General features: G+C 40.9%; 1 protein-coding gene across 6 annotated transcripts in view; it reads right to left on the bottom strand.

Annotated features, from left to right (window-relative positions):
* Positions 1 to 2,235: 2,235 nt before the first annotated feature.
* Positions 2,236 to 25,127, bottom strand: part of myt1b (myelin transcription factor 1b) — an 81,281-nt gene continuing 58,389 nt past the window's right edge. For 4 of the 6 annotated variants that reach the window (XM_037541190.1, XM_037541191.1, XM_017720158.2 and 1 more), the window contains exons 10-22: positions 24,389 to 24,603; positions 24,076 to 24,266; positions 19,927 to 20,178; positions 17,771 to 17,925; positions 15,918 to 15,980; positions 15,579 to 15,647; positions 10,988 to 11,050; positions 10,483 to 10,566; positions 8,990 to 9,211; positions 7,731 to 7,822; positions 7,499 to 7,602; positions 5,382 to 5,525; positions 2,236 to 5,039 (exon numbers count right to left, since the gene is read on the bottom strand). In XM_037541190.1, coding sequence (XP_037397087.1) covers positions 4,896 to 5,039; positions 5,382 to 5,525; positions 7,499 to 7,602; positions 7,731 to 7,822; positions 8,990 to 9,211; positions 10,483 to 10,566; positions 10,988 to 11,050; positions 15,579 to 15,647; positions 15,918 to 15,980; positions 17,771 to 17,925; positions 19,927 to 20,178; positions 24,076 to 24,266; positions 24,389 to 24,603 — 1,798 coding nt within the window. In that variant the 3' untranslated portion in view covers positions 2,236 to 4,895. The remainder of the gene's footprint in view (positions 5,040 to 5,381; positions 5,526 to 7,498; positions 7,603 to 7,730; positions 7,823 to 8,989; positions 9,212 to 10,482; positions 10,567 to 10,987; positions 11,051 to 15,578; positions 15,648 to 15,917; positions 15,981 to 17,770; positions 17,926 to 19,926; positions 20,179 to 24,075; positions 24,267 to 24,388; positions 24,604 to 25,127) is intronic. The other 2 variants (XM_037541189.1, XM_017720156.2) reach the window with 2 other exon arrangements.

The raw sequence follows: 25,127 nt of genomic DNA, 5'->3' as shown, positions 1-25,127 counted from the left end.
TACTCCTGCAATATAAAGTTCATCGAATGCATCCACAGCACACAGTCAATTACCATGGATAATAATTTTGACATGAACCCTAAACACTCTAAACACTTACAATAGAAGTCAATGGGCACATGCAGCACCTGCAACAACTGCTCATTAGCTTCTATTACAGCCAATGCATTTCCCATCCTCTTCTGAGTACAAAGAAATGACTGTCTGCAGTAATTAACCGTATCCTGCTGATGCGGCAGACAGAGATTAGGCCGGAAAAAATGTTTTAAAAAAATCAACCTTTACGCATGAGCTAGTCCTACAGCAGAAAGATCAGAGGAGAAACCGTATTCCCCATGTTCTCCAACAGTCTCTTAAAGCAGAGCACTTTCATATTCAAATGCAACTCCACATCTTTCCTGGGGAAAGGTTACAGGAGAAGGAGAGGATGAGGCCAGGCAAGGTTCTGACATTATACGAAACGGACAGAAATTTATGCAACTAACGTCTCCTCCACTCTCGCGGTGCAGGAGCGAGAGACGCCGGTCAGCATATCAATGGAAATCTCAGAGCTCCTGCTCAACCTCTGGTTTTCTGACTTCATTTTCAGCTTTCAGATTCAGGGTTTGACCCAAAGTGAGACGTTTCTCAGAGCTCGGACCTGTTTGTTTACGCGTGGTGGCCTCGCCAGATCTCGGTCTCAACACTGCCCGAATGCTGCCTCCAAGGGAATTCTACGTTTCACAGACAGAACACAGATTTACACTGAACAGCAACAAACATGTAAAAAGACACACGCATTTAGTCCCCCTCCTTTTGGTGCGATCATAGACATCCGGTAGCTAATAATATATAGATTCTGGCTGAAAGGTCATCAGTTGGTATTCAACAATCTCGGAAGTGCACACAAGTTCGGTTCTGTACGTCGCTTTCGTAAAACGCCTAATAAACGCTACCATTTCTAGAGCATGGCCTTCTAGCTGAAGACAACAGCGATGTTCTCGCAATATAAGGAGGCACGACGTTCATGTTCACAACTCGCTAATACGAATCACACTGCTTTTGGTGTCATGGTTGGCGTCGGAGATGAATATCTGTGGGCCACCAGAACTGACACAAACACCACACGATACTAAGAGCAGGACCACCATGAAGTTACTACGATGCATCTTCACAGGTACAGACTCAACTGCAATCGCTTTAACACTAAGACGGGTTAAGAACGGACTACCCTTTTTTTGTTTGTTTGTTTTTTGTTATTTTTTTTTTCACCACTGTCCCATTTACATGAGCATAACATACACAGAGCCCAGCGACTGTGGACCGAAAAACAAGCCCCAAAATAGGAAAGTTTACAAACAACCTCAGCATCCGTGGGTTTTTTTAGAAACGTACCTTTACATATTATAAAACACACTGTATCCTGCCACCACAGTAAAACGGGTCTTGTTTTTTTTTTCTTTTTTCATTTCATCTCCTACTGGTAGTAATACAGCTTTTTCAAAAGATATCATTTCTCTGATAAGCTACAATAAGAGAAAGAGTTAACAATTACACTGGAAAAATATATGTATGTTTATATTCTATATATAGTTTCTTGTCTTTTTTTTATACAGAATGTATATATAGTGTAGTTATGGCCATCTCGGCATAAAGGAATAAAGGCAACGAACGCCACACGGCTTACGCCACGGTCACATGACTCGGGATCTGTGTGGTCGCTGAATGGGCGGAGTCGGTAAAGAAAGCGTGGGTTAGTGGCACTTTGTGCATTTCAAAAATAAAAAATCAAGAATAAGGCTACAAGGGTGTATGCTTATCGGACACTAGCTGAGTAAGGACTTTGTGGTTCCAAAAAAAAGTTTCCCTCAAGGTATTTTGTGTGTTTTAACGGACCCCATTTACACCCCCCCCCCAAATAAAAGAAAACAAAAGAAAAACATTGTACATCGTCCAGAATGTTTGTACAGACTGATCAACAGAGAGAAAAATATTCCATCAGTAGTATTTATACACACACACACACACACACACACACACATACACACACACACACACACACACACACACACTATATATATAACATCTTGGGCCATACTGAGATCTTGATATGATAAAAGTCTGTGAAAGAAGATCCAGAGAAGGTTCAGATTTCCTTTTTTTCCCGCTGAAACGCACGGAAAGTGCTGCGGAATTGTTTTCATACATTCCCATAGGAAGTGTTGCTGGCGTTTTAAGTAACCCCCCCACCCCTTCCCACCCTCCCCTGATGATCATACATTTTCCTTTCTCGTCCACGAATCATTTATGCGTCTTTATTTCAACAGTTTCGCCTACTCAGTCTCAGTCGTCACAAGCACGTTACAAAATAAATATACAGTACAACCTTATCACAGTTCATTAGTTCATAAATATCGAATAAATAATAAATACACATTTGAATTCTCCATTAGCATGGGGTAGCTCAGGATTTGTAAAACAAACAAACAAAAAAAAAAGAACAATGCAAAACAACAAAAACAATGACAACCATATAAAATTATCAAAACTTTGTCAGTTAAAAATATTTGCACTTAAAAAAAGTCTTAAAAATCTATCGTCAAAGAAAATAAGGTACAAAAAACGGATGGTAGATTCCTAAAGTTATTTTTTTCTTCATTCTTATATTAATGTTGTAAATGGAGGGGCTATGCTGGATTTTTTTTCTTTTTTTCTATAGCAATAAGCGAAATCAAATAAATAATAACAAACTGTAAATAAACTAACATTGGATAGATAATATTAGATTTATAGAACAGTAATAAGACTGACGGTAGTAATAATTTAAAGACCAGTGAAAATCAAACTTATTAAACTATTAATTGAAGAAAAGAAGTGCAATTCATTTTTCTTTTTTATCATAAATATAACAGCGATAAGTATCTATGACTGGATTGGACTGAGGAGAAAATACATTATATTACTCTAGCATAAATATTGCGAATGAATGAAAGGACCAGAGCTTCTGCGAACGAAACGTAGTTCAGATGTGAATAAATAAATAAATAAGGTCCGATATGTGTAAACAAACCGCTTAAAGCACCCACATTGGATTCTCTCCATGAGTAATGTTTGCACTCGAGCTGCACAATATATCGTTTGTTAATTATTATTACTAATATCACAGAAGACTACAGTATGCAAATGAGCCTCCTAACCAATCGCAATGAGTTTTACTGTGTGCTGTGATGGTCTAGAGCAAGAAAAGGTGGAGTGTTTTGGAAAAATAACACTGGCTGATCTTTAACTGTGCCAGATTATTAATTCACCAATGCATGTATAATATATTACCAGCCAATCAGAATCACCGTCACCCTTATTCATCAAAGCTGCATAAAATGACTGCAGATTTGACGGCCTTTAAACTTTCGTACGACATGGAAACAACCAGAGATTTGACTATAATCGATGATGAATCAGCCTCGGTGCGTGAAATCAAGCGCCAGCCTACCAGGACTTCATTTACATATCATTTACATGAAGCACACCCTAACTCATGCAGATGGTGGAAAGTCAATAAAATGACATGAGTCGATGGCTTGTGAGCCAATTGCTGTGCTTGTAGGCGGAGTTTGAGACTGAGCAGTGAGTGCCTTGCTCCTCCTACTGACCAAATGTTATAGTGTTAAAACTACAACAACTGGAACAAACAGCGTGAAGTAAACAAGGCTGTAGTGTAGTATCCGTAGTGAAGATAGTGATTATTGTGTGTGATTATTTTCCCAAAATATCATATTTAAAGGCTATATTATTGCAGTGTATGCTGTGTTTTGTATTTTTGGTGGTGTTTGTAGCATAAAACAAAAGCACAGTGTAAAATATCTTTAAATGGAACGAGGAATAGTTGCTCCATTTGTTTAAACCAATGTGCCCGTAAAATAAGTACATACACTTTTGCACTGGTTTGCCAAATTATTATTACTGTTCTAATCTTCTATTTTCATTTTCATTGGTATTAACAAAAAACTTGACAATAATTTTGGTGAATTAATTGCAAACTAAGCTTTTTTTTTACAGGCTCTCAAACTGTTGTGCTGAAATTTACACGCTCTTCTACCACACATGAGTTTGTTGGCTAAATGTGCCCTCAGATTTGACCGTATGCAACTTTGAAGAATAAAGGCCAATATGTAACAATATCACTACCATTTTGTCCATATTGTGCAGCTCTAGCATGCATTTCTGTGGCAGCTGCTTATTTCACAGATGCTTCCTCCAGCTTGGTGCCTCGGCCAGATCAAAACTCATGGAGAACAAATAAAATGCTGCATACCTGCTTCACCTCTAGGGATTATAATGAGCGCTATGCTGGGTCTTAGCAGCCTGTGGATATGACCGTTCAGTGGACGGAGTGTGGTGTCTGCTCTGATAAAGGGGCTGCAGACCCCCATAGGCAACACAAGGACATTCATTGCTTTCATCCGAAGGGCCTCGCTTGTCCCTTGACAGATGCTGAAGTTCAGATTCTCTTCTTCGTCCTCTGTCTTCCCTCTTAAAACCGGCTGAAGATGAATGGCGCAAAAAAAAAAAAAAACAAACCCCCAATAACAGAAATAAAATAACAGAGGCAAAAAAAACAGGTCTTTTTCTGAAGGATTTGGTTCGGTTATCCTCCACTTCCAATCCAGCAGCTTTTTTTTGTGGATTTTGGTCCTTATATTAATATGTATATATATTATATCTTTCTATTTTTTTTTTCTCTCAACACAGAATTCTTCCCTGGGATGAAGGCTGTTGTTGTTCAAAACAAACAAACAAACAAAAAAAACCTGAATGCCCTTTTTCATGTGAGTGTGACTCTTAACGCGCGCTCTTCTTCGGCTCTACACACGTCGTTTATCTTCTACGCCTCCGGGGGGCGATCCCGCAGGCAGGAGTCACACCTTAATACCTTTCACAGCCTGGTTGATGGTCTCCAGCAGGGCCTTGTTCTCCGGGTTCTGGTAGCAGTCTTTATTGGTGTACATGTCGGTCAGAGTGCTCACGTAGCTTTCAAAGTTCTGCTCTGTGATTGGCTCCTGCTGCAATGCAAAGGTGAGAGAGACTATTGGTGGCTGTGGTGCAAAACAGGTTGTTTGTATGCAAATGCGTGTGCTTTTCTAATGTTCACAGGCGTTTGTTTGTGGACAGTTGTGACAATGTATTGAATTAATTGAAACTGCAGCACAAGCAGTGGCGTTTCGGCATATAAATTCATTAAACAACAAAGGCTAGTCAAACAAACCACATTACAGCTCCACAAATGTACAAATTAACACAGCTTGAAGAGGAGCTAGGAGGAATAACAACAAACGTTGCAGTAGATTGTGCTACAACAAACTCACTGAGTTAGTATGTGCGCGTGTTTAAGTGTGATAGCTCACCATGTGGGGCAGGCGGATGTTGGCCAGGCTGCGTATAAGGGCTTGGCTGAGTCCCGACAGCTCCATAAACAGTGCTTCATTCTGCTCTTCGATGATCTTATTCTCCTGCTCAATGTTCTTCAGGTTTCTCTCCATGGATGAGATCTGAAAAAATATTTGCACTTAAAAAAAAAAGTCTTAAAAATCTATAATTTCTCTGTAGTTTCTTTTCTTCATTCTTATATTACTGTTGTAAATGGAGGGGCTATGCTGGATTTTTTCCATAGCAATAAGTGAAATCAAATAAATAATATCAAACTGTAAATAAACTAACATTGGATAGATAATATTAGATTTATAGAACAGTAATAAGACTGACGGTAGTAATAATTTAAAGACCAGTGAAAATCAAACTTATTAAACTATTAATTGAAGAAAAGAAGTGCAATTCATTTTTCTTTTTTATCATAAATATAACAGCGATAAGTATCTATGACTGGATTGGACTGAGGAGAAAATACATTATATTACTCTAGCATAAATATTGCGAATGAATGAAAGGACCAGAGCTTCTGCGAACGAAACGTAGTTCAGATGTGAATAAATAAATAAATAAGGTCCGATATGTGTAAACAAACCGCTTAAAGCACCCACATTGGATTCTCTCCATGAGTAATGTTTGCACTCGAGCTGCACAATATATCGTTTGTTAATTATTACTAATATCACAGAAGACTACAGTATGCAAATGAGCCTCCTAACCAATCGCAATGAGTTTTACTGTGTGCTGTGATGGTCTAGAGCAAGAACAGGTGGAGTGTTTTGGAAAAATAACACTGGCTGATCTTTAACTGTGCCAGATTATTAATTCACCAATGCATGTATAATATATTACCAGCCAATCAGAATCACCGCCACCCTTATTCATCAAAGCTGCATAAAATGACTGCAGATTTGAAGGCCTTTAAACTTTCGTACGACATGGAAACAACCAGAGATTTGACCGTAATCGATGATGAATCAGCCTCAGTGCGTGAAATCAAGCGCCAGCCTACCAGAACCTTATTTACATATCATTTACATGAAGCACACCCTGATTCATAAGGGCTTGGCTGAGTCCTGACAGCTCCATAAACAGTGCTTCATTCTGCTCTTCAATGATCTTACTCTCCTGCTCAGTGTTCTTCAGGCTCCTCTCCATGGATGAGATCTGAAGGGCATCATAAATGCAGGGAAATATTCACAACTATAAGTTCAGACCGAAGCCTTTTTCTTACTCAGTTTCCCTCATAAAGCACAGTCATGCTTGCAGTATTTGTGGAGGTTCTTTTTTTATTGGTTGTTTAAATCTAATGCTGCAAAATGTAGTAATACACCTTATAAGTGCCGTTAAGTTGATTATGACTTGCGGCGATCATATGGATAGTGTTTCTCCTGAATATTCATCCTTCTGTTTGGGTCTTTAGGGAGTATATTAAAAAAAAGACCTGATGATTCAATAATGTGACTGGTTAAGATGTGTCTGCATTAAATCGAGCAAAATCGTTTTATTTAGTTGGTCTGCAGGAATATGTTGATTCAAAACACTCATCTGGAACTGTGACCGACAGGTCAAGATTGGTCAGGCTCTCACCACATAGCAGAAAATACACTGTGATGGTTAGGAGGGCTCATTTGCATATTGCTGCCTTATATGCTGTAACAGTATTGCAAAGGCTTGTGTTTGCAAATACATACGATCAAAAAAAATATTTTTGTGTAAACAGCAAAGCTATTTGTCACATGGTAGTTATATATACACTGATCAGGCATAACATCATGACCACCTCCTCGTTTCTACGCTCATTGTCCATCTTATCAGCTCCTGGGGGTCCTGATCACTGAAGAACAGGGTAACAGAGTATCAGAGAAGCAGATGGACTACAGTCTGTAACTGTAGAACTACTGAGTGCAGCTATACAGTAAGTGGAGCTGATAAAGTGGACAATGGGCGTAGAAACGAGGAGGTGGTCATGATGTTATGTCTGATTGGTGTATACTCTATAGTAACCTATAGTTAAATCTACATGGTCGTTCTTGTACTGGACAGGTTGGACATTGTCTGCTAATGTGATGGTCCGATAAAACGAATGGCTAACCTGTGTTTGCAGGTTGGCCATATCAGCTTCCATCTCATTGTTGGACTCACTGAGTTCAGTGATTTCTTTATTGAGTTGCTTGATGTCCTCATCATTATCCAGCACTGCAGAGAGAGACCAAATGATGAGAATCTTCATAAAATAACTTCCCTGTAAAGGGCGATGGACGTGTGAGGAGAGCAGTAAGGCACACGTGAAACAGAGAGCTCCGAACACGTCCTATTGTTCTCACCATCACTGGCCCTGAACTTTGAGCTGAGATACTCCTCTCCGGGAAACTTGGCTTTCTTCTTAGCCAGGGAGGCCCGGGGACAGCCAGAAAGACTGAAGACCAAAGAAGACACAATGAATTCCTTTAAAGGAATGAATGCAACAATCAAATGTACACAATTCACAAGATGTGTTGTGTAGATACGCTTCCATTACCTGTTAGCTAAAGTAGCCTAATACCTCCAGTGCAAAACTACAGATACGAATATCAGACACCCAGCAAGCCTCGGCTGATCAACTACACTGGCGCCAGTTAAAAAACTGTGCATGTTTGATTTTTAATAGAAGTATTTGATTAAAGTAAATGCATAAAAGCCCTCTAAAGATTTTGTTTATCTGTTTTAAGAGTCATTCTATGGAATTTACACGCATTTACACGTATATTACACTTGAAAAACATGTCAGGGTTACAATTTATTTATATTTTAAAATAAAACAATGGTATTTTAACAGTTGCACTTTCTTGAGCTTCAATTCAGCAATATTGGTTTTTAAATCAATCATATAGAATTCCAAGCACCACAGAAGAGCTCGTCCTCAGTCACGTGTGAAGGCTGAGGCCGTATTTTGAGGTAAAAGCATGCTGTTCTGCAGTTTTAACAGCAATAATCTATACGTGACTTTGAAATATATATTTAAATGATATAAAGAAAACAAACGGCAAATAAATATTATAAAATATATAATGAGAGTTGTGGTTCTGTCGTGTCACTGGTGTTACTGCGTAACAAAAATCTCTTATTTTGAAATAAAAGTCACACTGATGACCTCACTTCACTTCCCTTCACCTGTTTTCTGAGGATCTATGAAGAAAAGCACACGGTGAGTCCGCTGTGTCTTTCAGTGATTTCAGAGATTTTCTCATTTAGCTCATGATTTCATATGAAGCTTTTATCTGACGTCACTGGCGTGACCGACTTTATTCTGAGGTAAAAGAGAATAGAAATAGATTAAATTCCATATTTTAGTGGATGTTCCATGATCGACATGTGGTTTGATGCTCTGTAGCAGCCGTTTTTGTAAAATACATTTGTTATTATAAGCGTCACTGGTGTTACCTTTCTTATGTGTAACACCGATGACGATCAGTAACGCCAGTGACTCCTATGGATAGATTTTTAAAAAGTTTCTGTAGAATGACCCTTAAATGATGAAACATTCAGGTTTCACAGTTTTTCCACTGCCTTTATCGACAGGTCTACCCTCTGTGTAGGACTGTACCTTCGGTGGGTGAGGAAGCTGCCGTTGGCGTGGCCTGATCCGTCGCAGCCCGGCGTGGGGCAGGTGGGTCCCTCTGTTTTGAAGGCCTTCCAGGAGAAAGGCGTCCCATTCAGCAGTCCCTCCTTCTGACGTCGGGCGGCCAGTGGGCACCCATACGCACTGCGGTGAGTTGCATACTTCCCACTGATATGACCCAGACTGTCACAACCTGGCACTGGACACCTGAGGGGCAGAGAGAGAGAGAGAAAGAGAAAGAGTCGGGGAGAGAGGGGAGGAGAACAAGAGAGATGAGGCTGAGGTCAGAGAGGCTGGTTTTGAATGAAGAGTTTATGCAGGTCAGGTCAGATGACCAAGAGGTTAACAGCAAAGAGCATTCATCTGGTCAGATATATCACCTTGCCATTGCCCCTTCAATTAAACCAATTAGCTCTGCATTTTGCACAGCTATACTTTTCATATTGTCACACTGAACGCTGCAATTAGTATCCTAGTCATGCACCGTGATCACAGAGCTGGGGTGTTTCTGCACCTCTGGCCATGATGCACCTCAATTTTCATATGAATCAGAATTGTGGTAGCAAGGTGTTAAACAAGGTGATAGTCTTGCAGAAAAAGGGTAAGCAGTACTTTTACACTGTCCAGAAAAAGGAATAACATTCATGCACATTCACATAGGGTCTTCTATTATGTTTATGGTGGTGCAGCTGGAAAAGCTAGGTTTGAGAGGGCTTAGCTAAACTGCATTAATCTACAGTGCACTATAGTAAAATGGTTGTCAGTTTGTTGAAAAATCTGCTAGGGTGAATATGTACTTATCTAATATTTACCCTACTACATACACTACTACATTCACCGGACACTTTATTAGGTACACCTGTTCAGTTGCTTGTTAACACAAATAGCTAATCAGCCAATCACACGGCCGCAACTCAGTGCATTGAGGCATGTAGAGGTGGTCAAGACAGCTTGCTGAAGTGCAGATCGAGCATCAGAACGGGGAAGAAAGGGGATTTAAGGGGCTTTGAACGTGGCGTGGTTGTTGGTGCCAGACGGGCCGGTCTGAGTATTTCAGAAACTGCTGATCTGCTGGGATTTCACGCACAACCATCTCTAAGGTTTACATAGAACGGTCAGACAAAGAGGAAATATCCAGTGAGCGGTCAGTTGTTTGGACGAAAATGCCCTGTTGATGTGAGAGGTCAGAGGAGAACGGGCAGACTGGTTCCAGATGATAGAAACGCAACAGGAACTCAAATAACCAACCAAAATCTCTGAGGAACGTTTCCAACACCTTGTTGAAAGTGTGCCCCGAAGAATTAAGGCAGTTCTGAAGGCAAAAGGGGGTCCAGCCTTTTACTAGCAAGGTGTACCTAATAAAGTGGCCGGTGAGTGTATGTAATGTATTTATATCGCTCTCCTGTGAGTTTTAAAGCAAACAGCCCAACTATACAATACCGTACAGTATTGTAAGAGCCTTTCTACACGGTACGAACTTTAAAAGCTCGGAGTCCTCCTTGTCGTCCTTGGTGGGGGTCGTTTTTATTCCGCCTTTCTTGGCACGGGGGCACCCAGACAAACTGAAAACAGAGAGTATGCAGCCCATGATGAGAGTAGCCAGAAAGCAATACCGGCCTAGGACTACAGCCCACTGGACATAAGTGATCATCTGAGCCAAATAAGTCAGGCCAAATTCAAATAACAGTACAGGTAGATGCAGCAGATACCAGGCAAGCAGAAGAGTGGGGAACAGCACAGAGAACTTGCTGAAAAAGTAATTAAACAGCAAATAGCATGCACAGAAAACATAAACCCCATAATCAAATTTGATCCCCAGTCTAAGGCATTACTCAATCATAGGGAAGCATCATGTGTGCATTGTATTTGTGTTGTGTATGTGTGGGTCCTATCACAGCTGCCACTGTCTCACTCTGCATATATATGTCCTGCTGTGTGTGCCTGTGTGTATGTTGGTAAGAGAGGTTATGAGACTAGCCATACCTTCGGTGAGAGGCGTAGTTACCAGTGATGTGGCCCGAACCATCACAGCCTGGGGTGGGACACCTGTTACAAGATCAAATGTGAAAGATTAATTTATTTGGTATAAAATATATGAGAATGCAATACTCAGAACTGGCCTATGCTATGATCTATGCTCCACCCAAATGCTTACGTAGCAACATACTTTTATGGTGCGAGAATCGACAAGCTTTACAACACATCAGCAAAAGTCACATTTACCACTTTAACGCGGATTTCCCATGGCTAACGTTAAAGTTAATCATAGTGGTTTGATGTGACAAATCACCAAGCCAGGCTTTTCAGGCAGGCCTGCAGAGTTTAATGTCTTTAAAAGCTCCCTCGCAGAAAGTATTACATGAAATGGTTATGAATGTGCTGTCTTATGCCTGAGACACAGTTTTATGATAGTTATTAGAAGGTTTTGGACTAAAATCTGTTTTTCATGGCAGGTTCACAGTGTTCTGAGGCTAAATTGTCCCCAAGGAAAAGTTTTGTTTTTCATATTAACCAGCATCGATACTACATATAAAAATTCAGAGGATGTGTAGTTTCACTGTTCATTATGGATAGTACATAAAATGGCTAAATTTGTGTTGTAGGCATTATGACCTCTGGTTCCTATCACCACTGTAAAGAAATGGGAAGTTTCTCTACAGCGGCGTATTGCACATCAAACCACTCTGGCTTTTTAACATCTCAAATCTGAGGAGTTTGACTTTAAGGCCACGCAAAGAAAAGGTTTGTTTCTGCCTTTTAATCTGCTCTTCTCCTTTGATATTGTGCTTTCTCAGTACTGTTTTTGCATTTGCTTTCAAACTATATTTTGATTAGGACTATAGGTTGAACATGAGTACGTTTGACCACAATGCATCTAACAATAAAAAAAAAGCCTTGTGCATCTTTTATACAGTCATTGAAACATGAGAGCTTACAGAAAGCTCAAATTCCACACGCCGATTTAAATTTTATATATAAAACTTAAATGAGATAAAAGGTGACGCCTCTGAATGTATCGCTGGCGAGACCCAGTCAGAAATTGTAGCACACGTGTGTATTTGTCAAAATACCTAAACTGTCAAAATTCCTTAATTTAGATCCCATGTGACAAACACAGGGCCTGCAGGCCAGATCGGGCGTTTGACACAATCCTATCTGGCCCGCAAAACTATGTTAATTTCCCATTAATATTATCCAGTATGAACTGCAATGTATAGTGCACCCCAATGACAATCAATGGGACAGCGGTTATACCTCAGTTCTACGCTGTTTCACACCAGACACATCACCCGACACACTAACTGCAGTTCAGCCAATATAATCGCTCAGCAGCTCAGAAATTTAGCCCAAGTTTTAATGAACATGCATCAAAGAAAAGATGCCTGGTGTCTAGTTAAGTTTAAGTGATACTTTTTTAATCCCACAAACGGGGAAATTCCACCTCCACATTTAACCCATCCGTGAGGTGAAACACCACATACACACTAGTGAGCACCCACACACTAGGGGGCAGTGAGCACACTTGCTCAGAGCGGTGGGCAGCCCTATCCACGGTGCCCAGGGAGCAATTGGGGGTTAGGTGTCTTGCTCAAGGACACCTCAATCATGGACTGTCTTTACTGGGGATCGAACCGGCAACCTTCTAGTTACAGGGCCAGTTCCCTAACCTCCAGCCCACGACTGCCAATAGGCAGGTTTAAAAGGGTTTTTTTTCTTTCTGCCCATCAGATTTGCTGAGATTTATTTATTTTTTCATTTTTACCAGATGTTTTGTCCCAATTTAGTCGTTTCCAATTCCACCCGCTACTTAGGACTTCTGTTACGTCAGCTAACAGACGCCTGCACTGACTGGCATCGCACTGAGTGATGGGGGGGAGGAGGGGGGGCCATCCTACCCACCCAGAGAGAGCGAGACCAATTGTGCTCTCTTGGACCCCCGGCTACGGACGGCTGCAGCATCACCAGGGATCGAACTCGCAATCTCTTGATGACACGGCCAACGCTTAGACGGCTGCGCCACTCGGGAGCTGAGATTTTTAATATGGCCCTTTGAGTTGTTGAATTGGACACCCCTGATTTAGAGTATGTTATACATTTTTTAAATTACTTTTATTTTGCATGTATGTGCCAAGGCGCATGGACACATGCCAAAGTATATTTCGACCATTTACACAAAGCAGTGAGCATTTTTCATAATGCTTATGGAAAAAAATAACATGCTTTAATTCGACAGTTATGTGAATGCAGCTTGTGAGAGAGTTAGACTGAAGTAGACAGCAGCAGAGTGAGAGAGAGAGAGAGAGAGAGAGAGAGAGAGAAGGAGACAAGAGTCAGGCTGAGCAGTAAGAGCACAGTTAGCTTCTAGACCTAATCAGCAAAGATGTCCTGGCTCAATCTGTTACTAAGAAATACTTAACAAGAAGCTGTGTGAGGAGGAGCGATGCGTAGCTCAGGCGCCCAGATGTATGCAAATTCCCAGAGAAGCGCTAAGGAGTCACTGAGCTAGTATCAGTGGTCCATGTACATATAAAACACGTTATTTGGGTCTCGCGTGTGTCATTTTTGACGTGTTTAACCCCTTTTGCCAGTGATTTTGGTTTCTTCTGTCATTCTCCTGCCAAATAAATTAAGCCTGTAAGTAAAAGCAGTTTGTGTTTTTTATTTTGTATGTAACTGACGTATCTACGTCGTCTTGTAAATAAAAAAACCTGTTTATTTGTATCAGCAATCAGTAAATCATTGTAAATATAGAAGTACATTTCAAATCTGAGTCTAATAAACAGTGGCATTCTGGTAAAAAGTGCAGCTTAAAGTATATTCAGCCTTGTTATGGAAGACAAATGGGCAGAAATCCTGATGTCAAAGTAAAAAATAATAAGCCTCACATATCTAATATATAACACATCTTATCTTATAGGTGAGGTCCCATGTGTCAAACATGAGGTCTGTGGCACAATCTTATCCGGCCCGCAAAATTATTTTAATTTCTATTAAAATGAACCTGTTTCACAGTGCGCTGCACTACAATCCCCAGCATGCACTGCAACACAATGCACACTTTAACCCTCCTCCGCAACAATCTATGGGAAAGCGGTTACACCACAAAAGGATGTAGTTCAAGCAAACAGGCGAGTAGGAGAGCCTTGCAGTTTTTGCATATTTTGGATAAACAATTGCCAGTTAAAGTCACAGCAAGATGTTTATTAAAAATGACTGAAAAGCAGTGACGCTACAGCCGTCCGTGGCCGGGACTGTAAGAGACCACAACTGGTCTCGCTCTCTCTGGGTGGGTAGGAAGGCCCCCCTTCTCCCCCTGTCACCCAGCACGATGCTGGTCAGCGCAGGCGTCTGTCAGCTGACGTAACAGATCTGGCGGTCAGCACTTTCCTCCGAGCGTGTTCGGCTGTCCAGTGACGTTGCGTGAGTGCAGTTCGTAAATAAGTGGTGGCTGGTTTCACAGGTCTTGGAGGAAGCCTGTGCAGCCTTCACCCTCCTAGTGTTGGTAGCATCGTGTGATTGAGGGAGTCCTAACTAGCAGGTGGAATCACTAAATTGGTGAGAAAATTGGGGGAAAAACAGAATAAAAAAATATGTGTTCTCTGGCCAATGGGTTTGTTGGCTGAGTGGTTGAGTTTGAGGAGATGGTGAGGAGATGATTCAATTACAGAGGTTTCTTGTAGCTATAAGACTAGATCAAATGACACGACACAATTTGTAACATACAGTACCGGGTGAAGGTTTTAGGCATCTAAGCAAATGTTTAAACAGTTGACCTCAGCAGTGAGTTTATCATAATAGACATTAGAATAAAGTCGTATTCATAATTCAAATAAACAGAAAAACAATAAACAGTAACAAGAATTTCTTGGGTCCATATTTTTCCTGGACACCTTCACAGCCGCCACAGAGACTCGTTAATATCATCAATTACATCATGAGCTCAATTTACTGAGCACTGATTGGTCAAACCAGGAGCTGCTTTTTAACTACATATAATGCTGGGCTTCCTCGAGGAGCGGCTTGGAGATGGGTAAAAAAACACACTAACATCCAGAAAAGCACTATTATATATATATATATATATATATATATATATATATATATATATATATATATATATATATATATATATATAATCATTATTAATTAATATTCTATAAATGTTGTTTATTTAAATATTAACACTGTTCTCAGCAAATAAACACAAACTACACAAATAAATAGATTTTGCAAGTGTGTCTTGGGTGCCTAAGACTTTCGCGCAGTACTGTAAGTACAAAATAAATATCACTTCAAATTTCACACTACAGTTCCTCATTAGATGGTCGTCCAGTGGGCAAAGTTCATCCAACCTTGCAGCAGTAACTACGACAGGCATTTGTGGGTGGAGCGTTCAGGTCGACTGCCCTGCTATTGCTAAGACTAATACCCAATGTTGTTGTCCATATATTGGCTTCTTACAGGAGAAGGAGGAGTAAGAGAGATCAGAAGTAAACAGTAAAGTTGTAAATAGCATTTAGCTTCATAGCACATGAGCATAGAGAAAGAAAGGAAGCAGAGTTGGAAAACATACTTGAGTTCGGCTGTGTGCGCTGCCATGAGGGACCGAAGACTCTTATCAGCAAGAGGACACCCAGACAGGCTGAGAGAAAGAGGCAGAGAAACAGAGAGGGGACAAGGGAGGAAAGGAAAGAGAGAAAGAGCCCAGAATGTCCCTCATCAGTACCAGAAGTAGAGGACAGGCAAGAAAGAAGCACAAACAAAAGGAACATCTGTACGGTTGCACAAAAGTAATTTTGTAGAGGGAATTAAGTCCAGGAACTCTCCTGAACACAGGCAGCCAGCCAGTAGGGGGCAGACCATTACAAGGACAATGTTATTGGAGGATGGGCTGTTCTGCAATATACTCTACCTGCGGTGGGATGCATAGTTTCCAGTGATGTGGCCACTGCCGTCACAGCCAGGTGTGGGACACCTACACAGAGAAGTAAGGATAGTCCTGATGTCCTGATCAAAACACTGGCTGAATCTCAAACGGCTCCCTGCTCCCTACATAGTGCACCACATATTAAATAGTAGCTCCTGCGCCCATAAAGATCATCACATGTCTAATAAAAGGCCTTTTCAGATTCAGCCATGTCTGCACAGTTCCATGCTGGACAAACAGTTCAATATTTTGGTGTAGAAGCCAGAAGTTAGTGTCCTATCTAGGAAGGAGGGGCCATATGAGATTCAGCCATTTACCAACCACTACACCAGCTTTGCTTGCTTGTGCCCACTGTGCACTGAAGATACAGAAAGATCTACAAAGATGGCATCTACAAATGCCAACTTTGCTCAGATGGAGCAAAGTTGGCATTTACGGACGGTGGTGCTGTAAATGCGGACCTTTTCGCCTCCGTGCAGGAGCGGTGGCTGTGATTGTGTGTGGTTTTGGGTGCGACTTTGAGAAACCGGTTTGTGAGGCTGCTCAGACCAAATTTTCCGACAGGTCAGAAATGCGTTCGATCGTCCGACGGCTCAATCAGAGCTCGTTTGGGCAGTTAATCGAGCTTAAAAGCGGGCTAAAATCGCACCGTGTATGCCTGGCTTAAAGCAGTGAGCTCTGAGCACATCTGATTTCTACCCATGAAAAAACATTCTACCCACGTTGTTATATCTGATAACAATAAGCCTTTCCTCACAATAAGCATTTCGCTCTGCTGACCACAAGTCACAACAATGACTGCCTTACTCTAAACTGCTGGAACTTTTTTGGCCAAAGAAATGACCAGTTTTAAAAACCTATACTCGAAACAATGTTTGGGCTCCTTTATTATTTATAGTTAAATAATCATCAAGAAGTTATTTAAATGATAAATTGCAATTTGTTGAATTATTTTCAGAGCTTCCAAACCTTCTAGTGGCCAGCAGAAACTATGGAATGGAGAATGGAATATATAATGTAATTGGAACAAATAATATTTTAAAATTTACAGGCTAAAATAGCATTTTATGGCTAAGACATGACCAGGGACGTCTTTATTACTGATAAAATAATTCCGAAGGTGCACAACAGGGTAGTGCGCAGGGTTGGAGGCGCCACGACATCATTTGTGGTGCACGTATAGACAAGTATAAACCTAGCTTGACTCACGGTGAAGGTACTTTTGCAGGCCTTGGCGTGAGGAGCCACAGCGGTGTGTTTTTTCCTATAACATTTGACTTAATTTGTCTTCTCTAGTGTCGGAATGTCGAAGCATCTTCCACTTCACACACGTCCTGAATGTTACACCTTAGCTAGCCGAGATTCATACCAGCAGCATGTTAGTGAAGTTAGTCTACATGCAGATACATCAGTCTTGGTGCCTTTCATGATTCAGACTCTTCAGTGCTTCAAATGTGATGAGATGAGATTGCATGGGGGGGAATTCAGGAAATCCCATGATTTTTCCAGCACTGATTATTTTCCAAGACTTCTCCAGGCCTGGAAAACCAAATATCTATATTCCATGACTTTCCCAGGATTTTCATGACTGTACGAACCCTGGTAATAGATCAGAAGTGCTGCTGTGAATAGCATCACAGCTGTGTTGCTCTACTGTGAACAGATCACAGCTGTGATGTTATTTGTGGCTCCCTCTTGTTTTCTACTGCTTAAAAAGAAAGGGGGAATCGTAACAACGTGCAGACGAATACTGGATTAATTCACATAGACTGAAGTTTAAAGAACGATGCTGCACCCATGATTTTACTCATAGACAAACACCAGCTGAAGATACTCACATGAGGAGCTCTTTCTTGCACTCCTTGGGCTGGAATTTGACCTTAAAGCTGGGAGTGGTGACCTCCCCAGGGTACTTCCTGTCGTCTGGGCAGTCCTGCCCCATGTCACAGTCCTCAGGGTCAGAGGAGGCGAACGACTGGGCAGTGTGATCCATCTGTAGACACAGAACGTGGTGAATATATGAAAAGACACCTGCGAACTCGCCCATTTACTACAGAATGAGCAAGAAAGGATAGCAGTCAGAACTGGCAGTTAACTTTGCAGTTTGCTTTGCTGCTCAAAACCTGCGTCACCTTTAAAAGCCCTTTCGGTCCTTTTCGTTAGACTTCTTATGTAATGCCCTCTTAACCCCTTAACCTCTAGGCCAGGGGTGATGAAACCTGTCTTGGGGGCCAAAGCACATTGTTTTTGGTTGCTAAATGGACAGAACAATATACAAGCAAAGAAAGAAAATATGATCCAAATGTTTTTTTTTTTTTGTTTTTTTTTTCATTAATTTTTTTATTTTACGAGAGAACATTATATTTGATTACTGACATACTTAATTTTTTATTTTTGACATATTTAATTTATTTTATTTTTTCCATTAAAAATGGAAAAAATTATACGGACTACTCTACCAAACTAGTTCAGACTACAGTCCCACGGTAAAACTATTAAAAGGAGAATTAAGCATTCAGATCTTAGATATTTACAAGGATTATGTTATGTTCAATTTGAACCCAAGGCATCAATTGAGATAGTAATGAGGTTAATATGTACATATTTATCATTTCTAGGGTACTTTCTATTGGGAGGTGGCTGTCCCAAACCCCAACCGCTAAATTTTAACTTGTAAAAATAATACTTAAAGCCTTTTTGGTTTCTTTTAAAGTGAAGTTTTGCATTTATCATGAGTCCCACATTTTCATATCACTACCAAAACACACAAAGCCTTATTTTAACCACACCCCTGTATTTTAGAGCAGGAAGTGAAACTGCATCCCCGTCCCTCATGGAGACATGGATAGCAGTTAGATCCCACTGTTTTGGATTAAATGTGTCCCAAGTCTGAGAATCAATGTATGACATTAAGAATTGCCCCTGCATAAACAAACATATTTGTGCTTTAGTGAAAAACATTCTGATTTTTTGTGTGTCCAACCATTGAAAGCTGTGTTTGTTAGTCATGTACTGGCTGGTGTTGATTAGTTTTTAGCTTCAAAATTGAATAAAACTGTTACTACCAGAAGAGTCACTGCCGAAACATTTAGTTTTGGTAGTGAAAAAAATTTTTTTTTCACTAAACGTAACATGTCGCTGCTGTCAGAAGAAAACTTCAGTTATCCAGTTTTTGACATAATGTGAAAGTGGCTGTTGTCCTTTACATTGTGTGCAAATTTCATGATGAATAGACCAAAAAAAAATGAATAAAAGGCCCAAAATGACTTGGAAAAATTAGGTTCCATTGACTTACATTAAAAGTAAAGCAGGTTTTTTTCCTTCTCCTGTAAAGTGACCATTTTGGGAACACAAGGTTCTCTTCCGACAACAGCGATACAGAACACATAGGACCACTCGAGGCAAAAGGATTTAGGGCTGAAGTCCAAGTTAGTTAAAAGTCTGAAATGTGTTTTCAACTCTGACTTTCTACTAATTTGGTAGAACGATCCATTTCCAGTATAAAAATATCGCTGCTGTCGGAAGAAAACCTCGTATCTCCATTTTTGTCATTTTTCAGTTTTTGACATCATTCGAAAATACTTGTTCTTTACATTGTGTGTAAATGACATGAAGAAAAGACCAAAGGAAATGATTCAAAATGACTTGGAAAAACGTCTGGTTCCATTGACTTGCATTAAAAGTAAGGTATGTTTTTTTCCTTCTCCTTTAAAAGTACCATTTTGGAGATACAAGGTTTTATTCCGAAAACTGCGACATGTTCGTTATCTCAGCTGACGAAGTGGATTAGGGTAATTTTCTGCAGGTCACACTTTTGGGAAGCCTTGGTTTAAGCTTATTATTTACCTTCAAAATGCATCATCAGAAGGGGCTTTTCCAAGTATTTAAACTAGTCTCTAAACTGTTTAGGAGCCTTTATATTTAAGTGTAACTCAGCCAGTCCTGTCTCACCAACTTTTGGATCCAAAAACGAACCGATCACCAGAAGTCTCACCTCCTCTAGTTCCTCCTCCCTCTGTCGATTGGGTTTGGTGTAGTCCAGAGGCCCCTCCCACTCCTCCTGCTTGTAGACCTGTAAGTGGGGTGAAATGCCACTGCTGCCATGATGTAGGGAGGACGAGGATGTTGAAGAGAGGTCGGGGGAGCGGACCCCCGGGCTCGTGCTCAGCAGGCCTCCCTCTCTCTTTATGGGCTTCTTCATACTCAAATCCAGAGTACCGTTCTCGTCCACCTCTATATCCATGTTCTAGACGAAGGAGAGATAATTACATTACTAAATTTCATCAATCAAATTAATATCACGAATATCCTTGCATTTGAAAAGTAGTGATCAAATCTCAAACATATTACTGTGTATGTATATAAACTCTGTCATATCAAAACCTTTGAAAACATCAGCAACTTGGAATAAAACCTTATGTTACTTTATATAAGTCGGGTGGACCTACAGCACTATACGAACATCAGTGTCCAACCTTCATCCATCATGGGTGGGTGGGTCGGATGGGTTTAGTTGGATTGGGAGATTTGGGATGGCTTATTTGGTTAATTGTCGGGAATAACCAAACAAAATCTATGAATGTATCTTGTTTCAGCTTTGTAGCCTTTTCCTTCTCCCGTACTCAATAAACAGAATGGTCAAAAAAAAATGGCCATTAAGGATCAGTTATTCATTTTTCAGCATCATGAATGAAAGCAAAAACATATTTAACAGAAAACTGCACAGAAACCTCAAAGTCCAAATATAACATGTTTTTCAGTGGTTGGTGTTTCCCCCCTTTATTACAGCTGCCATGAGTCTCAGGATTCTTAGGATCCAAGTAATTGCAAACACACTCAATGAGGCATGGACAGAAACATCTGTGGACATCTGTTCAAATCTGAACCAGGAGTGGACCCGATTTTCTCCTAAAGTGGTTTCATCTGACGGGGACAGTTCTGGTGATCTACCAGATCTTGCAGAATATTAGGAGATCTGTTTTGTTTATATCTTGTCATTTTTTAAGCTCCAGTTTTGGAAACTCCTGTTCTGTCACTTAGTTTCAACTGACTTTGCCCTTCCTTACGCAAATGGATCATCTTATATTTAATCTCATTAGAAATATCTTGTACTGGGGCTTTGTCTGGGTGGGTAGGATGGCCCCTCTTCTCCCCTCATCAATCAACATAGTATCGTGTGATTGGTGGAGTCCTAACTAGCGGGTGGAATTGGAAACGATTAAATTTAAAAAAATCTTGTACTTGTGGAAATTAAAGATGGGCGGTCTCTGACATTTGCATGATACTGTATATTGTATCATTACTATGCAAGTGATTCCAAACTTTTCAACGGTAGTTTAATTACATCCTAACACACCGCGCGCTCTGTGTTGTAAGCTGTGAGGTAAAGACTGACTGTGTGTGTGTAGAGTGCTGAGTGTGTTAAGCAGCAGCAGAGGCCCCCACGTGGCAGGCGGCTGATCCCAGAGCGGCCGTGCTCTGATTAGTGCGAGCCACCGGGCCTCTCAGCCCATTAATCTTCCCCTTTTATCCCCCTCTGCTAAAAACATGGCAACAAATCGAAAAAAAAAATGATGAAGTAGTCACTCCCCTCTGCTGAGAGGGAAAAAAGCCTTTTTACAAAACGAAGGAAAAAAGTCTCAGTATCAGGGAGATAGCTTGTACAATTACAGTATAAACTCCCAATGTGCATATGGGTGGGTGGGGTGGGTGAGAGGGAGGGGGGCAGATGGAAAGAGCATGGAGGAGAAAAGCAAAGAGTGAGAGTGAGAGAGAGAGAGAGAGAGAGAGAGTGAGTTTAGTCATTTTGCCTACACAAAAAGCAATGACCCGCATTCATCCTGCCATTAGACTAGTGGAAATAATGAATAAAAGAGCGCAGCACACCTGGTCCTGGGTAATCCAGGGAAAGCCTAATGCAATAATAGCGTTAGGAGGATGGAGAGAGTGAAGGGAAAGAGGGACAGATGAAAGGAGTGGAGGAGAGGTGACGCAACGAGGCCTCAACAGCAGCCAGTCTCGCGGAGCGCACCACTCCAGCTCATGATAAATTTATAGTGGCCTGATACCGAATCCCCTCCTTTCACACAGACATGCACTCGCACACCTTTCCCCTGCTGCTCCGCAGGGATGCTGTGTTTGAACAGCTCAATTTTAGTCCCACTCAGTGACTGATGTCAGCATTAGCTGGATGTGAGTATGGTCATGACAGAATGTATTACAGAATGTACTGTGTTGTTCTATGTGGAAACGTGCCAGCGCTAGATCTCTCTTTGCTTATTTACTGCCGTGATGCGCTGTGATGCGTCGCTCTCAAGGTTGGGCATTAAACTGCACTGGAACTGTGGAAAGTTAGAACAGATTACAATGATTAAGCGATTAATATTCAATAAAGTATGTGCTCACTTCTGGGTCTGTTTATGTTTCTCTTTATTTACTTTCTGTGTTTCTCTACTGCGTAATTCACTGTATCATTGTCACAAAGTCCACTGTTACTCATTTCATTGGTAGCAGGAGTATAAAAATGCATCGATTTCAGAAAGTTAGAACCTATTAATATCTACTTTAACCCTTGTGTGGTCTTCAGGTCTGTGGGACCCGTTTTCAATGTTTACAAAAAGAAAAAATGATGTGATTTGTTATTATTTCGACCTCAGATTCTTGGCCTTTGTTCATTTTCTTTGAAGAGCATATAAAATAACCCATTTTCAGTGTCTTCACTCTGTTCACCCCCCCACATTTATATTACACATGTGGTGCTGGGCTGAACCCGCGGGGAGTAAAAGTGTGGAGGTGCTGTGTCCTTCACTCTGTTCTCCTCCTACACGGCCTGCTGTTAGTGTGTTTGTATATGTGTGTGTGTGAGGGTGGACAACATGGACAGGCTGCTGACTGGCTACAGCTGCTAAAAGAAAACCCTACTCTGCCCACTTGTGATATTTTAAACAGCTGATATTTTTACATAAACTGTTATGGCTGTATTGATTTAAAACCACTAATGCAGTGGGTCCACCAGACCACTGAGTGACAAACACAAGTGATAATATAAATATATATATATTTTTAAAAAGGAGCCAATTGTGATTTCAATCTATGCTTAAAAATTGAGCTTGCAATATTCTCTAAAATGCTATTCTTGAGTTTAAGAAAATGAGTTTAACCAACCGTGTTGTACATGATCCTAGGAGTTAGTAGGACATGCCAGAGCTTTAAATGTCATAAGCAAGACCGTGTAGTCGATGCAGAACTTGATCAGACGCCAGTGTAAACTGAATAAGATCAGAGGAATATACTCAAACTTTCTTTTCATGGTAAACACATTGACTGCTGCATTCTGAACTAGTTGGGGGCTATTTAGAGATACAGCAAGGCAACCAGTCAGTGACACATTACAATAGCCTAATCTAGTCATTTTGAATGACTGAACTTTTTCCAGTGTCTTGTAGGGACAGCACACATCTTAAAATGGATCTGTTTGGCAAGAGATAAATAGAAATATCACTGACATGGGACTCAAATGATATACTAGCATCCAGTGTCACACCAATGACTTCAAGAGTAGCTTTGTGCACTGAAAAATGATTAAGTTCAAGGATAAAATATGCAGCCTTATCTCAAGCAGACTTAAGACCCAACGGCAACACTTCTGCTTTATCAGAGCTAGCAGAAGGAAGTTCCTAATCATCCAGACTTTTATGTCTTTAAAACAATCTTCCATTATGTTTAACCGTCACTGAATCTGGCTGAGCTGACACATATAACTGAATATCATCAGCATTAAAGTGAAAGGCAACACTGTGTTTACGGATTATGTATCCTAGGGGTTGTAAATAAAGGGAGAACAGTAGGAGCCCTAAAACAGAGCCTTGTAGTACACCATATTGCACTTTTCTATGTTTAGAAAGCAAACTCCTCATTTAAACTGACAAACTGGAAGCCATCTGTCACGTAAGATCTAAATCAAGCAAGAACTTGTCTGCATTTTTTCCCCAAATCGTACCTAAATAATCAAACGGAGAGCAATTTAAGATTTAATAACTGAACTATTGAAGCACACATTGTCTAACGAATCAACTAGAACTGTTGTGAGGTCAGAGGTTTGCACTCCTACTGAGCATTGCGCGTGTGTGTGTGCAGTTCACACCTTATCCTGGTGTTTGGTGCTAAGGTTCTCTGGTCTCTCCCAGCAGCGAGTGGACAGGTTGAGGATGGCCGTGGCAGCCATGTGTGCAGCCTCGGCATCATGGGAGTAGTCATGGACGCTGGACGAGCTTTTCCCATAGGGGCTCTGCATGCTAGGACTTGGGGGAGACGTTCTAGGGAATGGAGGTTTGGCTGTGGAGAAACAGGGGATTATTAATTAATTAAAGCTGATTATTAGTATTCCTACCCACATCATCCGCCTGGTAAGCTGTCCCCTGAGAGGTTTGTTAGGACTTGCGCCTGATTTCGCTTACATTTGAAGGCTTTGGGTGAGGTTTCGCTGGTGTGCATCTTTGGGGCGAGCATGCGCTTGCCGAACACCTGCACGTCGAAGCTTGCATAATCAAAGGAGACCTTGGAGTACTTCTCCAGCTCCTTAGCCAGGTTAGCACGTGGGGTGCTGGGCACCAGACTGGCCCTATAGCTGCCAAACTGCGGCACCTCCAGCTGCTTCACAAAACACATGGGTCTGTGGAAAAAGAGAAAGGTGGTGGATAATTCATTTAGAAGGCAGTTTAAAAAATAGAGGTTTTTTTATGATTTTACAGTCTGGCAGTAATACAGGTTGTAACATTCATACTCATTATGCACCGTTATGCTGTGTTTATATTGGTCTGACAAGGCAATGCACTGCAATGGATCTCACTCTGTTTCTATGGGAAGCATCATGCATCGTGTCTTTATTAAGCAGCTGAATGGTGCATGACCTGGTGTGTCAAAAACGTTGAGAAGCACTGAATCTGACCAGCGCAATGCGGCTACCCAATCAGGGTGAAGGCAGGTGTTTGCATGATTACTGTGCACAGCTCAGTGAACCATTCGTTCTGCTTATGAAACATTCTTGATGCTGATCTTCATGTTACAATCAATAATCTGTGCTTCCCAAACCTGGATCTGTCCAGTTTTAACCTAATCAACACTGAGGAAAATATTAATGTTGTGAAGCACACATTGATTTCATGATTACAAAAAAAAAAAAACATTTATTACATT

This window comes from Pygocentrus nattereri, chromosome 9, assembly GCF_015220715.1.
Source record: "Pygocentrus nattereri isolate fPygNat1 chromosome 9, fPygNat1.pri, whole genome shotgun sequence".
Lineage (NCBI taxonomy): Eukaryota > Metazoa > Chordata > Actinopteri > Characiformes > Serrasalmidae > Pygocentrus > Pygocentrus nattereri.
This window is presented reverse-complemented; position numbering and strand designations above follow the sequence as displayed.